Source organism: Sesamum indicum, linkage group LG13, assembly GCF_000512975.1.
Source record: "Sesamum indicum cultivar Zhongzhi No. 13 linkage group LG13, S_indicum_v1.0, whole genome shotgun sequence".
Taxonomy (NCBI): domain Eukaryota; kingdom Viridiplantae; phylum Streptophyta; class Magnoliopsida; order Lamiales; family Pedaliaceae; genus Sesamum; species Sesamum indicum.
In genome coordinates this window covers 969,632-985,183 of record NC_026157.1, presented here as the reverse complement: position 1 = coordinate 985,183, position 15,552 = coordinate 969,632, and the positions used below count along the sequence as shown (strand labels likewise).

The 15,552-nt window shown below is 35.1% G+C and overlaps 1 protein-coding gene across 1 annotated transcript; it reads right to left on the bottom strand.

Annotated features, from left to right (window-relative positions):
* On the bottom strand, positions 327 to 14,277 carry LOC105176033 (actin-related protein 4). Its single transcript, XM_011098710.2, has 20 exons — positions 14,140 to 14,277; positions 13,939 to 14,030; positions 12,031 to 12,177; positions 11,882 to 11,955; positions 11,619 to 11,699; positions 10,043 to 10,103; positions 9,857 to 9,906; positions 8,291 to 8,345; positions 6,969 to 7,046; positions 6,806 to 6,859; positions 6,300 to 6,353; positions 6,168 to 6,228; positions 5,171 to 5,222; positions 4,861 to 4,927; positions 3,975 to 4,037; positions 3,822 to 3,884; positions 2,905 to 2,967; positions 1,970 to 2,034; positions 845 to 913; positions 327 to 749 (listed from the first exon to the last, which is right to left on the bottom strand). The coding sequence occupies exons 1-20, from the start codon at positions 14,150 to 14,152 to the stop codon at positions 704 to 706; spliced, it is 1,308 nt and encodes a 435-aa protein (XP_011097012.1). The 5' UTR covers positions 14,153 to 14,277; the 3' UTR covers positions 327 to 703.

The following is a 15,552-nucleotide window of genomic DNA, read 5'->3' as shown; positions in this document are numbered from 1 at the left end:
GAGTAATCATGGAAAGAACTGGAGAAAACGATGCTGGAGATCACCTTCTGAGTATATTTAAAGCTAGAGGATGTTTTGTTATTCAGACTGAAAATCACAATTTTCCTGTTCATCCTCACCAAAATTTAGGGCGCAGCACAGCATTTGGTGAAAAACTTTTGGGACGTACAGACGCAAGACATTAATTTTAAGTGTTCTGATTGGTAGAAGTTAGTCAAAAACAGGAAATCTTACGAGAAGAAATATCATGCAATTAAGGAAAAAAGCATTTCTTGTCTAACACATGCATTATCCGGAAGGAAATAAAATGGAGATTTTGCAACCTGTTTCTGTTTTCCTTTGCCATATGTACCTTTCCTCATAATGATACTTAAACCAAACAAAGCGTCAATATCTCTCACAATACACAAGTTTCTTTTCCGAGAAATAGTCAAATTTTACCCATGAAAATGAAGATGAGTCGCTAAGCCAATTTCCATTCTACCAAATAGTACTTGGAGTTTTCTCTGTCAGCCACTCCATAGGAATCACTAGTAAATGGCACCAGTAGCACAACAAACTAATAGTCACTAGCAAATAGGTCAATTCCATTGACGCTCATCAATGAAGCAAAATATGTATAGCTAAGAATTGGAATCAAGAGACTTGTAATCTTCCCCTACTTAAGAAGCAATGCTGCAATAAGTGCAGAAAACCGGACATTTTAAGGGCATTTCCGTTGAATATAGGAAGCTCCATGCTCTTCGTACCTGTTTGTACGACAAAGAATGGTGTGAAAATGAGCCAAACCATATTTGTCCTCGAAGGATGAAGGTAGCGTGTAAAATCAACAGCGAAAACTTACTCCGACTTTGAGAACCACATTTGCTGAAATGAACCAAGTGAAGCCAATATACTTCCGCCTATCCAGACGCTGTATTCACAATCATTAGTAACCAACATCCACTGAAAGGAATTATGCTTCTAAACGTCGCATTCAATTGAAGAACTTTCATAGACTACTTGATATCTAACTCTTACGTAGATAAACTACTCTGCAATAGAATCCCTGGTGCTTTGAATAATCATGGAATACATGAGATAAATGGATGAATGCGGAGAAATATGAAATGACCAGTGCATATAAAATTAACTAGCTTCTGGGGACCCAAACAGATTAATTTCAGTCGCAACTCGAACATATAGAATTAACAAAAGTCATGCTTCATATGCATGGGAGGAAAAACAAGGAAAAACTCCAAAAACCTTTACATGCTAATTCACAAGAAACAACAAAAACTACCTCATCAGATTGTGTATAAATATCCACTTTCTTGGTGCGACTACCTATTTTCCCATGTAAATATTCAGTTCTCCTTAGTAGTAGCATGTATTTCATCTTTTTGACAGACACCATACTAAAATACATCACAAAAAGACTAGCTCCCTCCTGTTTCATCACCTAGAGAGTGTCCTATACAAGTACAAGTTAAGATTAACCTAAAGACAACCCCAAAAAGTATTTTACAGGCATCATGAGGAGCATTTTGAGGAGCATCAAGAGAATAAATTATGTCATAAGAATGATTTAACATCAGTTAATCTTTCCAAGTATACAAGCAGGCTAAATTATTTTTTATAACATAATATGTTTTATTCTAGATACGCTCCTGAACTTTCAGCCTGAAGTACTTGGACCGGCGCTCTGATGTTGTCAAAACCAGAGTCATTATTTGCTTCAATTTTGATTAAGGGGCAATTCATACTCCCTTTGTCTAACTTTGGAGGTCAATGTTGAAAATTATGTAGTTCTAGTCTTCTAGATGAGAGTTAAAACATAAAACTTGTGGTATCTTAACATTTTTATTCTTTAACACTAGTGGTTTATATATATCACATCATTACTCAAAGTGAGACAGTAATTTTAAAGCAAAGCTGTGCATATACTTTCAAACCAATGAGGCAACACTAGTAAGCAAATAAATCTAACCTGAATCTCCTTTCAGTAGCATTTCCACTAGCCAACACTTTAACCCTTGCTGCTTGAGGAGATTCCTAGAAGCAGTATAACACGACATGAGAATTCCATCCAATCAAATTTTTACCAGATTCAAGATACCTACATGGCTTGACTGAAATGTGTGAATAAATTAAATCCCTCATATTACCATGTTATCACCATCGGCGGTATCTTGAAAGTAAATTAAAATATGGACAAACTACCATGTTTTATCAATAGCAGTATCTTGAAAAAACATGAAATATGGACTCAATTATCAAACCGGTCATTAGTCTAGCAAGTGGTCGCCCAAATTTCCAACTAGGGGAAAATGCAAGCAACCCCCTTGTGATATCGCAAATGAGCAAATTACCCCCTTATGAAGAAACAAATAGCGATTTACCTCCCTATATTTTTTAAAATACGATAATTTACCCCCATTTTTAAAATGAAGCAATTTACCTCCCTATATAAGGAGGTAAATTGCTTCATTTTAAAAAGTAGGGAGGTAAATTGCTATATTTTTTTCATAGGGAGGTAATGTGCTCATTTTCAATATCACAGAGGGGTAAATTGCTATTTACCCTTTCCAACTGACATGTCTAGATTGCATTTCAAGAAGCCCAGCCATGCTGGCAGGGAGGCCGAAAGCATCCATAGGTTATATGTCAAGAAAAGTTGACAGGCAAACAGATTCGCAAAATTCTCATAATCAGGGTGGTACTTCATGCTTGATACAGAACATAGATACAACTAATTACTAAGAAACCAGTCCACTGAGCAACAAATCATGTGATCTTCAGTCAGGATACGCTACATACTTTGTATCTCTCTCTAGGCAAACATAGTCTAACAACCAACAAGAAAAATGGAAACACACAAGAGACATTTTCATCAAAACAAGCCATATATTGTAACAAAATAACCTCCAGCAAATCTTTCTCAAGTCTTTCCTTCAGTTGTTGCATTGATGCCGTTCCACCAGCAAGCTGCACAACAGACAATCAACAATGTATCAAGAAACCTCACATCTTCAAGTGGGTGACAGCAAGAGTTCTCACTATTAGGATGAAGAAAACCAGAATAACTAATCCACATTATCTAATAATGATGGTTGGTCATACTTTTTCAAGCATTCTTTGAAAATTCAAAGACAAGATATTTTCAGAACCATTTAAAATGGCCAACAGAAAGGTAACCAACTTTCAGAAAAAGGGACAGTAGAGGATATATTCACGTCTAGAATAAATAACTGATCGTTGACATGATTATAGATGGATCATCTACCTAACCAGCTAAAAGACCTATTTAAACAGGAAAGAACTGCGGTAATTTAAAACAAACAGATTGCTTAAAAGAGGTTAAACGAACATACAAGACAAGTAGATTGCAGAACATACATGCTTTTGTCCCTTATCAGATTCTCAGTATGATTGAACGACCTCATTATTAGGAATTAACTTTTTCAAGTACCAAAACAGCATACTCCGTGAAAAGCCTGCAACCTTTGATTTAAGTACAGAAACTTCACCATGGAACGAGGAGCAGGGACTGGGAGGAAACCCAAGGCAACAGTACAAGAAGACAAAGTGGACAAGCAAAGGCCAGAAGATAAGATAATTTCTACCTAAGAAAATATTTAGCTCTCAGCTTCAACACAATTAAAGAGCATACCTCAAACTTAGGAAATTTCGGAACAGTATAATTATAGGAAAAAAAAATGCAGACCAATTTAATAACTTAATAAAATAGAACAAAAAGGGCATGAAAGTTCGAATCTACAACTTCTTGCGAGAGTTTTTATATGTTGAAGTCATGTCAGACAAAGTAGTAATCATCATACCAATATGCTGCTAAAAAGTTCTCTTCTAATGTCAACATCACACTTGTTTATGCTCTCAATGACCTGGACAATTTCCAGACAAATTAACTTATAGTCAGAACAAAAGGAAAATCACAGAATCAGACTTTGAGCATTCAAAGATGATTTATTCACCATTTGCGGAAGACCACGAGCAGAGGAAGCTGTCTCCACAAAACTTTCCATACCTGGTATAGTCTGAGCCATCAAATTATAGATACAAGTTACCAAATCAAAATTAGGCCAATGGTCTAGAATAAACTAGTAAAGCAGCAATATTTTAGCAAAGTTCAAGATCCATTACGTGTCCAAGGTCTTTTGTTCTTCTTGGCATCTGCTATTTTGGCACAAATCTTTTTGGTTCTTAGAAAGAAACAGTTCGAGAAGGTTCAATTGGCTGAAATGAATTTCTAGACTCGCGGATTTATCGACGACATCAGGTTCGTAAAAAGAACAAAATTCTTGTTGTCAATTATGTATGATAAAAAAAAAATCAATTCTGAAAAACCTTTTCTTTTAGTCCCGAGCCCCATTAGGAAAGGGGTAATTTCTAACAAGGTTTATGTGTTGTTGATTCATAGGTGTAGTGCTTCTTCCCTTATGCTGTCCATTGGTATTAGTGGAGTAGGACTGCCCCATAATACAGAACCTCTAGGTGTAACCTTTCGCTCAATACTAGAATCGAAAATTGAAACATAGCATCTGAGGTTGCATTAATCGAGGATACACGACAGAAGGAATTGTTCTATTTCCAAACTTCAAATATTTCAGAAACTTGAAATGAAATAGCAGAAATCTTCAAAAATGCTTCAACATCATGTTAAATAGATATAACAAGAAGTTAAGACAAGACTGATACTTGAAATAAAATTCACAAGCCAAAAGGGGAAGCAATTGCAGAGAACCTCAAATTTACGAGGGAAGATGCATACGAGGAGGATTGGCATATGAAATAAGCTCCGAATGGATCTCAAGTACAATAGTTACTGGGATAAAGAAGAAAAGATATCCTGAAACCTACCTGAACTAAAGATGGATTAAACAGTACGTCAGGAATCTTGAATCTGTCAGCACCAATTTCGATTGTCCTATATTATTACAGTAGATAAATTAACAAAATGCCAATGCTTGACACAAGTACAAACAATATTCAATAATAGTTAACGTCTAACGAACTAGGTACATCTCCAGAAACCATATTGGGTTCAGGAAAGGCAAACAGATGGGAACCAATCAGCTGAATGATATGGATATGACACTTCGAATATCTAAAATCAAATTCTCAGAAATGATCACCAGAAAAGGAATAAAATTACTTGATACAAACTTACTGTCCATCAGGAAGCTCGTAAGGTGTCATTGGGATGTTTGAATATGATGTTTCTGACAAAAAGAAACCACGTCAGCTGGCACAGGTGAAACCAAAGAATTGAAATAACCCGAATCACGTTATCCAAATCATAAGTTAAGAACATTCTCCAGTGAGATTACTTAAAGAATTATATCAACAAGTTCAGGTGTTACTAGGTAGGGCACCAACACTATAGCAATATCAGAAAATCAATCCAGACACCACCTCCCTTTTTCTCTAGAAAGGCAAACAGTAGAAAACCGAAGAAACACAAGATCCGAAGGAATACTTGATTTCTGAGGGGAATATTCTACTAAGTTAACAAGAGTTAGCAAATAATCAAGAAAATTATTGGTTCTTAGATATTCAATAGAGAGTATTTGCTACCAAAAAGTTAATTGACAAGAGTTCAGCTAAACATGCTGACTATCATGTCATCACCACTTACACAAGAAACTTACCAAATTCGAAAAATAACAGCAGCTATGCTAAAAGTTAAAATAATTATAGATCCATCCTAACTTACACTCAATCAGATTCAGTTGGTCTTGCCAATCCTTGTAGTATTCAATGTTCGGATATTTATAGCATCATGGAACGGTGACTTCTATACTCATCATACTACTGTAACTCTATAAGTTTCACTGTACATTACTACCCTAGGGCTGAAAACTTCCATACATGTAGACAGCAAGTTGAGGAACACCGAGTTTAACCTCAAAGGAATTAGGTCAACGATGGGTAACAGGTAATAGGGAACCTTCTTCCATAAAGTACTCATATTATGAGTCAATTATAGGGCAACGAAGAACCATGTATTAAGTAAAATATTACTCATTTATTTTACCTCTTTGTTGTGGTAGAAATCTTTTCATTACCAAAACAAAGAAATGCTCTCATTTAAGTCAAATTCATGCAACAGAAGTCAACTAATCAGAAAGAAATAATGTTATTTAACCTAAAAGCGAAAAACAGACCATCATATGGGGTGTCCGGTGCTCGACAGACACATTCTTTAATATCACCAACAATCACCCGCTGTGGCAAAGAACAAAATTTAGTAACAGCAGAAGTGTTGGCAACTAATGAACTCCTGAGCAATCAGTGACCTGGCAATAGAGTTTGTAGCTTTCCGTTGTATTTGGGAAGTCAAGGTCCACAATCTGTAAGGTCCAGAACCAAAAGGTTATAAGAAGTTCCGGTAGGAAGGAACCAGGAATCCAAATTAAGCTGAAGTAGACATTACATTTGCTCGCAAAAGGACCAGGCAATGAAATCAGGTAGAAGTTAACATTGCCCTTATATATGAAACACAGTGAATTTAAATTGGATGTCATGTGAAGTGTTCATAGGATGATTGTATCGTTGAACAGTTGGGATGAGTGCTTCTGTGAACCAATGACTATATGTTCCTGAAACTGGCTATACTCAATGTGCAATAGAGTAATAGTAAATCTATAATATTGCTTGAATTCTGTAGGTTCTCTGACCTCTCAGAAAAAAGTGATCAAAATCATGCATACACTATTAACAGTAAAAACAGAACCCAAGAGCAATGTTAAATTTCTAATTCAAGGACTACTTTATGATTTACATCAGACAGAGGATGGATGACCTGAAATTCTCCAGGACGAATTTCCTTCCGTTTAAATGCATACCGTGGCTTTATCTGCAGTTTAGACATGAGGAAGGTGGCTACATCAAAGAAACAGAACTCAAAGTATTTACAGATTATAAGATTAAACAAATTTACATGGAGGAACAAATTAAAAACTCACAGAAAGTCCTTTGTGTTCGAGGCTTCTTAATAAGCAATCAGTAAGAAATTCTCCTCCAATAGGAGATGTTGCAACAGCCTATAACAAAGATTGATAAAAATAAATTATCACTGAACAGGATAACTGAAATAAAAGGTTATATCCACACCAAGCAGATCATAATATTACATGATGGAATGCAGGGAAGCCGTCTACATTCATTACCTTCAACTCTTCAAGGTTTGTCTTACTTCTACAACAGATATATGCAACCACACAGTAAAAAGTAAATGTTATAGAAGAGACCACGAACGATCCATTTTAAAATATGACAGACCCAATAGGCAAAGACGAGTCTCCTTAACTTTAGAAGATGCTAATTGACCAATTAGTTACTAATGATTTTGGCAGAGAAGATATTAGAAGTTGCTGCAGATAGCAAACTTTTTTAAATAAACAAATGCTGTAGGTGCCAAATCATATTTGACTTGTTAAGATCATAAAACACACATTCGAAATGAGCATGATTGTTTGAATTGATTCTGATGTATTTTGGACCACACGAAATCTCACCTTAAATAGGTAACTACTGTAGTTCAAAATATTGGAAACATAGTGCGTAAGGTATAATTCATCTAGACATCGAGGATTAGAAACACCCTTTTACTATGTTTATAATTCTCAGATAAAGAATAAATCCTCGATGTCTAGATGAATTATTTCAAACATAGTGCGTAAGGTATAACATATTCACTTTACATGAGTAACAAAATTGTTTAGACCAACACAAAAAGGTAAGAAAGATTACATTTTGTAACAAGGAATATGCAACACAAGATAGCAGTTCAAGTAAGACAAACAGAACTGCTTTTATTGCAGAAGGTGCTCTAGAAGCAAGCATATAACAGAAACAAAATCTATAGACTTCTTACTATCTAATACTCAGGAAACAGCAGCAAGACTATTTTCTGCTGACTTGTCCTCGGGGATCATGTAATATCATTTAAATGAACTTCATGAAGAATCAGAAAGGGAGCATGGATGGGAGAGGATGCTAAAAGAATTGCTGAATTAAAATTCCAATGCAAAAATTAAATATCAACCATGTTGAGCAAAGAAGTCAAATAAAGCATTAATACAAACAATTAGTCAATTATAAAGAGTTGAAAGTACATCTTGCACAGATAAAAAAACTGCTCAGCAAGTATATTCACACACCAATTTCCACAATAAACAGCGACTGCCTTCTGAAGAACATATCCATCATGTACTGGGGCCACAGTAGAGAAAAAGTGCACATGAAGTATATTTACACACCAATTTCCACAATAAATGGCAACTACCTTCTGAAGAACATATCCATCATGTACTGGGGCCACAGTAGTAGATCCTCCACCACTGAATGAAGCAATAAAGTAACACATTAGCCTATTGATGTGCATTTCAACAATCAGATAAACGAAAAATAAGCACAGAAGAGCCTGTGGAAATATTAGAAAATCAGCACAAAAGAATGGGTTCTACATTTTGTAAGAGTTAATAATTATTTTTTTCTGGCAAGCTTTCTTACTAGCCCATACATCAAAAAGTTCACCTAGTTCCTAGGAAAAATGATTTTGAAAGGAATAAGTGAAAATATTTAGCCTTTCTCAATTTTCTGATACTAACTTAGTAACTGAAATCTGAAAAGATTTCCTAATCTTAATTTAGTCCTTTTAATTCTGAAACTAATAAGAGTCCTACATCTTTTTAATCAAAAAGGGCCATCTTACTATGTTCTTGAAGGATGCAACAAATGTGCGATATACATAAGAAATCTTAACAAGGAAACATTTTTAAGTTGACCTTTTCATGAATTTCACAAACCTAGCATTCAGCTTAGCCAAAGTAGGACCTAGTATACACCAGCTTGATAGAATTTTATCTATCTAACACAATTAGTAAAATTTGGGGTAGATCGAGTCTGACCTTATTCCAAAATTATGCAAATGGAACCCAAAAGCCTGGCTAAAACAGTCCAGCCTGTTTTAGTTTTACACAAGTCATGGTGAAGCTCTATCTTATGAGAGATCGGGTGCCATCTATTCTACCAGGGAAATATCCTAACTCAAGGAAGGAAGAAGGCAATGAATTATGCATCATCTTCAGGCTAGGCTAGTTGTAGCTACTTACACAGCCGAGAACGGCAAAGGTCCAGCCTGTTGGAAATGCAGCATACATGAAGAGTCTTTAAAAATGGAGTAACAGCTCCTCTAAAATTTATTGACTACTAGTTCCAATTCTTTACTAATTTTATCAACTAGCAGATTTAGGTGGGGTCGGGAGGTTTTAGTAATTTATTTATGTTCAGGTTTTTTAATAATTCACGTGCTTTTCCGTTGATAAAATCAAACAAAAGAAACAGGCAAAACCCATGCTATTCTAGCTTCATTCATACATATAGTGGCAGTGCCAAACACATGAATGGATCAGGAATGGCATTTTTTGCATGCAAAATGGGTGCAAATGAAAGCAATTAAACAAAAACAAACTAGATGCTCTGATAATAACTAAAGAACCCTAGACTAACAAAAGGAAAACCGAAAAGGTCAAACATATTTGGGTCATTGTTCATTTTGAATAAATGGCCTGTATTGACCATGCATCTGCAATGTTAGAGATGAAAGATTTTGAAATTAACACCATATCTAAGAATAAATAAAGCCCAGGTAGTTAGCTTACAACAGACACAGCAAGGAATTGTTTCATTTTGATTAATAGTAAAAGCAACTAAAAATGATCTAATCAGGAATGCTGCTTGTCAGTTCGGATGCTCCGTATATTATAACTGGAAGCTTCACGTCAAAATAAAACCTAAGATGAAAATAGGAGGAGGACATCAATGAGACACTTAGCATATAAGCTCCTACCAGTCAACAACTAAAGAGGTGGCACGTCCTGACGCAAAAGATGTGAGGACCTGGCATAAGTAAATAGCTGTGATTAGTGAAGGGCAAATTGGAATATTGACAAATAAACAAGAAAACAGGCCATTGAGTTCCAATCTCTGGTCAGATGAATTTAACAAGCAATTATAAGGCTGAAAAGGAGCTCACAGCATTTTTGGCCAAAAATAATGCAGGAACTTGGTATTTTTCAAACATAATCTCGGCAGTCCTGTTAGACATGTAAAATCACACAGTACTTAGCATCGAACCAAGAAAATATCTGCAAAGGGCATATACAGTAAATACAACAGGAATTGAGTCAAAAACTTTATATTATTAATACAAACAACAAAATTACATAACTGTTACGGATTTTGACATTTCCACCGTATGGTACATTTTTTAAATAAGACCTTTGAGGAGAAGTAATATGCCATCATCAACAGTCCATCCCACCCAGCCCAACAAACCCCATTCACCCCACCCCCAAAACCAGAAAAATGAAAAAGAAAACAATAAGAAAAAGGCCAAAAGGAGAAAATCAGAGTACATAAAGGGAGCCTGGAGTAACTAACTAGCCAAAAAAGTCAATCCTCTCTGTTTCTCTATTTTGCCTCACTAAACTCAATTACTCAAACATAAAAAATAAACAAAACGCCCTCATGAAAGACTTCAACCATCAGGAGCATTTTCTGTTATCCAGTTTCCCTTCTTGTGGTAGCTAGGCTTGGTAGCATGTTCAACTGCAGTAAGTTTGTCATCAGGTCGAGGAACTGGCAACCACATTTCCAAATTCAGTCAAACTGGTTACTTTTTATTTCTTTCTTAACCAAAAAATGAAGTGCCTAGCTAAAACTTAATTTTTCCAGTGACACCTCAAGTAAATCAGCCTAGATATCCTTCAGAAGCTCCATGACAGTTTTCTTCTGAACATATGAAGCACCATTCAGCAGACAGTTACATTTATCAAGTAACTAGCCACGAGGATGCATCAAGGGTAACTTCGCAATAGAGAAGATAAGTTAATACAATCTTGAAAGTTCTAACAAAGTAACACTCTTCAGAAACATGGTGATGATCTTCTGTGTAGATCTGTAAAGACATAACTGCTGCTAGCAAGAGTCAACCTTTCAGATCAATCATCTGCCACTAGTATCAAAATGTAGGTTTGCTCAAAGTGAAAGGAGAGAGCTATCAAATCCTTCCATCCCCATCTGTAGATGAACCCCAATCTTGCCCATGACAATGATCTTCTTCATGTCACAGAAACCGGTAATTCTTCATTGTAAAATATCAGAACCACGAATATACCAATTCTCCCACCCACCTTTTCAAGGCAGATCTATGGCATCTCATCCCAGCTCAGTAATCTATCCAGTTTAGTATCCAACATTTATATAACCTTTGAGTAAAGTAGATATTGTGTATCAAGAAACCATTGTTTAATATTGGTCCAATACCATGCAACCTTGTTTCCTGGAACTAAATTATTATAAGAATAATCATCATTAGATTCCCAACCATGGAAAGCAAAAATATGATAACAGAACCATTTGGGGGATGCTTGGCAAATAGAAAAAGTAGTACTAAGTGGAAAACTGGAAAGAGCCTACAGTACGCGATAGCTAATACAAGTATGCTCCTCCGTGATTACAAAACTAAATTCAAATTAGATGGGAGCTGTTTTATAAATGCCTTAATCATAACCAAAGCATCAGTAAAATGACTTGGACATGCAGCTTACTTTTCTCTCTGCTGTTGAGTATTAGAACACGGCTCAGCAAGGAGCATTGGGTGTTCCTTTGGATCAACCAATAGGCATTTCCTGCCAATTAAAAAGTACATAAAACCTATAGACAGTCTGAAATGTGAAACATCTTAAACAAGAAAAGACGAAAAGATAGGATGAAAGAACTGTGGGCTAGAACAAATCTGCATTCTTCCATTAGTTTTAGGAAATATTATAAGACTGAAGGTCAAAGTATTTAGCATATGTTACGGTGTTACCTCAAAGCATGGTCCCAAATATTCTCAACCATATCCCAGTCTACAACTATTCCATCCTTGGTAGGTGATAACACCTGAAAGTATCATTTTTACAATTCAGAGCACTAAATATGGAGTCATGAGATGAAGAATACATGGAACAGCCCAACCTCCATGTGGTCCCTGCGGAACCCTAGGTCTTGCGATCCTACATACAATTTGCGCTTGCCCTTGGATTTAGACTCTGGACCAGATCCAGAGTTCTTGTCTGAATTATCAGCATCATCAATTTCCATTTGATCAATTGAACCAACAACCTAATCAGAAACATATTCAACGAGAGAATCTGTGTTAAACCTATTACTAAATCATTAAGGAACACAAAACAAAAAGAATCGGAACTCATATCACGCAAGCCTAAAAGATGATTCTCTTAGTTTCTTGATGTCTAGAGAGAACAATGAATGCAAACTTGCCAACATAAATTTTTAAGGTAATTCATAAAGCAAGCATAACTTGTTAACGCAAGAAAACCAACTTCGCATGTGTATAGAACATCTTTCTTGCTACTATAGAATCAGTGTCTGCAAGAAATGAGTTCATATCATAATTCACTCAACCAGAGGAACATTCTCATCAGTGTAATAAATGTATCCTGAAATGTGATTACCCTAATTGATTCCACAAATATTACACAGTTTATGCATGCAGTCAGAGGATGCTGATGACTTGAGTCAAAATTCCACTGAGTAATTGAGCGCCTACATCAGAGATCGCCAGAAAACTTCTTTCCAGCTCCACATGCCAAGGAGATGCTTCAAATCACAACTTCACATTATCCAGAAAGGCATACTCATACCAGAGAGTTACAGTAAAGTAGGTCATAGTACTCCACTGGAGTGTACAATTCACTCATGCAGTCATGCAATAGTTACATCCAAATTCCTCTTAACTGTCTTCGATAAAGTTGCAAGTAGTCAAATTGTAGTCAAGATCTTTCTTCATGCTACCCATGATTAGAACAGAAAAACAATTTCTAGCTACTTTGAGCACAAAGATCAACCGTGACACGACATTTACGCCTTGAAAAGGCATGAGCCACATGACCTCGTGTAAGCCAAAGCAGTGAGACCCTCTTGGGCTTATTTCACTCTTTCATAATTGACTTGTCTACAATCATTCGCTCATGAGTAATACTGCTCATGTGAGAGCAAGTATTCTCACAATCCAGTCAAGCACCAACTTTCTTGTAAACAACAATTTTTTGTACAAAATTTGCTTTGTTGGAGAATCTAAAAGCTATTCAACTTTCAGTAACTCATTACTTGGTTGGTAGTTGGTACTATTTGAGATAAACATGCACCATTTTGTCAGACCTTATATCCCCCAAAAGTGTGAACCCACCCAAAGCAGTAAGATTTCATGATAAAACTACCGAGTATAAAATCAAAGTGCCAGTGGTCCAAATTCAAATTCTTCAGGCACCCATGAGCGGAAGGAGTGACCTCTGAGAAACCAGAATTTCTTCACCAATGTTATCTCTCTTTATTCTATCTTCATTTCAAGTTTCATTGTTTTCACCCAACTTCTAATAAAGATGTGCATGTTTAGTCGCAACAGTGAACCTAGATAAACCTAAAGTGTGAAACATTTAACCAATTAAAAACTCCAAATTAGAGCAAGCTTATCATTTGTTGTTCAACATCATCTTATGTCCCCTTTTCCTTATTCCCCCCCGCCCCCCCAACCCTTGCTTCAACTTCAAGACTTTCTTCAAACTAGCCCCCCCGCCCCCCCAACCATGGCTTCAACTTCAAGACTTTCTACAAACTAGAAGCATTATCTAACCTACTCGAAACCCTAGTCTTCTGGCGACCATTGTAATTTCTTAAACAGGAACTCATGCATAAGTGCATGCAATTGCTACCTTGAAACCACAACCAAGAACCTCCAGGATCACACCCGAGAACTAGCTACACCGCAAGCAAAACACAAAAACTTAAATTAAAAGAAAAGGAATCAGGAGATGCTCTTGGAAAAAGATAGAAAAAACAGAGCTACAGGTTAGGTTGGCTCACAGAAGGAAAAACAGCTTTAGGCGCATCTTCTCCGGCGTAACCAGCTTTGCAGGTATGCGAACCCAAGTCCACCACTATCGCCGACACTTCATCTGTAACAAAGAACAGTAGCAGTAAATGGTGCCGAAGTACATGTATAAAAAACCCAACAACAGTATACAAATATACACAGAAACCAGGGAAATTATCAGCTTTGCTCACCTCCTCCGTACATGATTGCAGAGTGCGTCTTCTTCTTCTACTTCGTTATCTTGTTTTCGGTAGAGTGAGCGGGGGAATTCGAAATTTGATGGTGGGGTTTTTGAAGGGAGGAGTGTGCACTGTGGACGAAGGACGAAAGACTCGGGGCTAGTGGGCTTAAACTAGGTTAAAATTCATTTTTGGCCCCCCACATTTGATTTTAACTTCAAAATAGTCCCTATCTTTTCAACCAACTTCAAATTAATCCCTTCATCAGTTAATTTTTTTCATATTACCCCTATCAAACTTTTTTTTTTTTACAAAAAATTATTTTAGTGCTTCACTTTCCATTTTCTTATTGCAATTTGGTCCCTTATACATTAGCTAGAAAATATTAATCATTTTAATTGAAAAATTTATCATTAAACGTTTATTCAGATGTTTGTGTATATTTACTTCTATTTTTTTTTAGAAATATATATGTTAATTGGATAAATAAAAAATATTAAAAATTAGAAGAAAGTTATGAAAAATTATTAAAAAAAAAGAGTGGGAGAAGAAAAAGAGAAATAGAAATTGAGAAAAAAGAAAAACACAATAAATAAAATAATTTTATAAAATAAAAGATGAACAAAAAAATAAAGACAACAAAATTATGATATTCAATTATATAAAAGTGCATATAATTATTTGATTAACGGCATATCAACATAATTGTTACGAATTTATTGAACTTCTGAAATTTTTCATATAAAAGAACACCTAAATGAACTAAGGAGTTTTATATACCATATTCTTCAATATTTTAGCTGACATATTTATTTTCTTAATTTATGCTCTAATTTTAAAAGTTTTGTTTAATATTTTTGCTCTATTTTTTATTCAAATTATTTTCTCCAACTTATTTATTTAATTTTTTTATTTGAAAATTTCAATAAGTTCATTAAATTCAAAATAGTTATATTAATATATCATTAGACAAGTCATTATTTGAGGGCCAACAATAAATTATTTTAATTATAATGGTTATATTTTTCTAAGTTTAAAAATAGAAGGGCCAAATTGTAATTAAAAAAACAAAAAGTTAATGCATGATTTTATGTAAAAAGAAAAAAAGAAAAGGAAGAGTTGCATAAGGATAATATAGGAAGGTCACTTATTGGAGGGACTAATTTAAAGTGAATTGAAAAGATAGAGACTATTTTGGAATTAAAATTAGAAGTCAGGGATTAAAATGAATTTTACCCGCTTAAATAGGGATCAAATCTTTTGACAAATTGGCTTTTCATTTTCTTTTTTCTTTTCAACTGAACGTGCACCTATATATGAGCGCTTATTTAATTATTTAATAAGAATTTTATTTTATTTTTCAAATTCTAATAAATTATAATAATTTATGTGAAAAAGAAATAGTTATTTATAGTAATATATTAT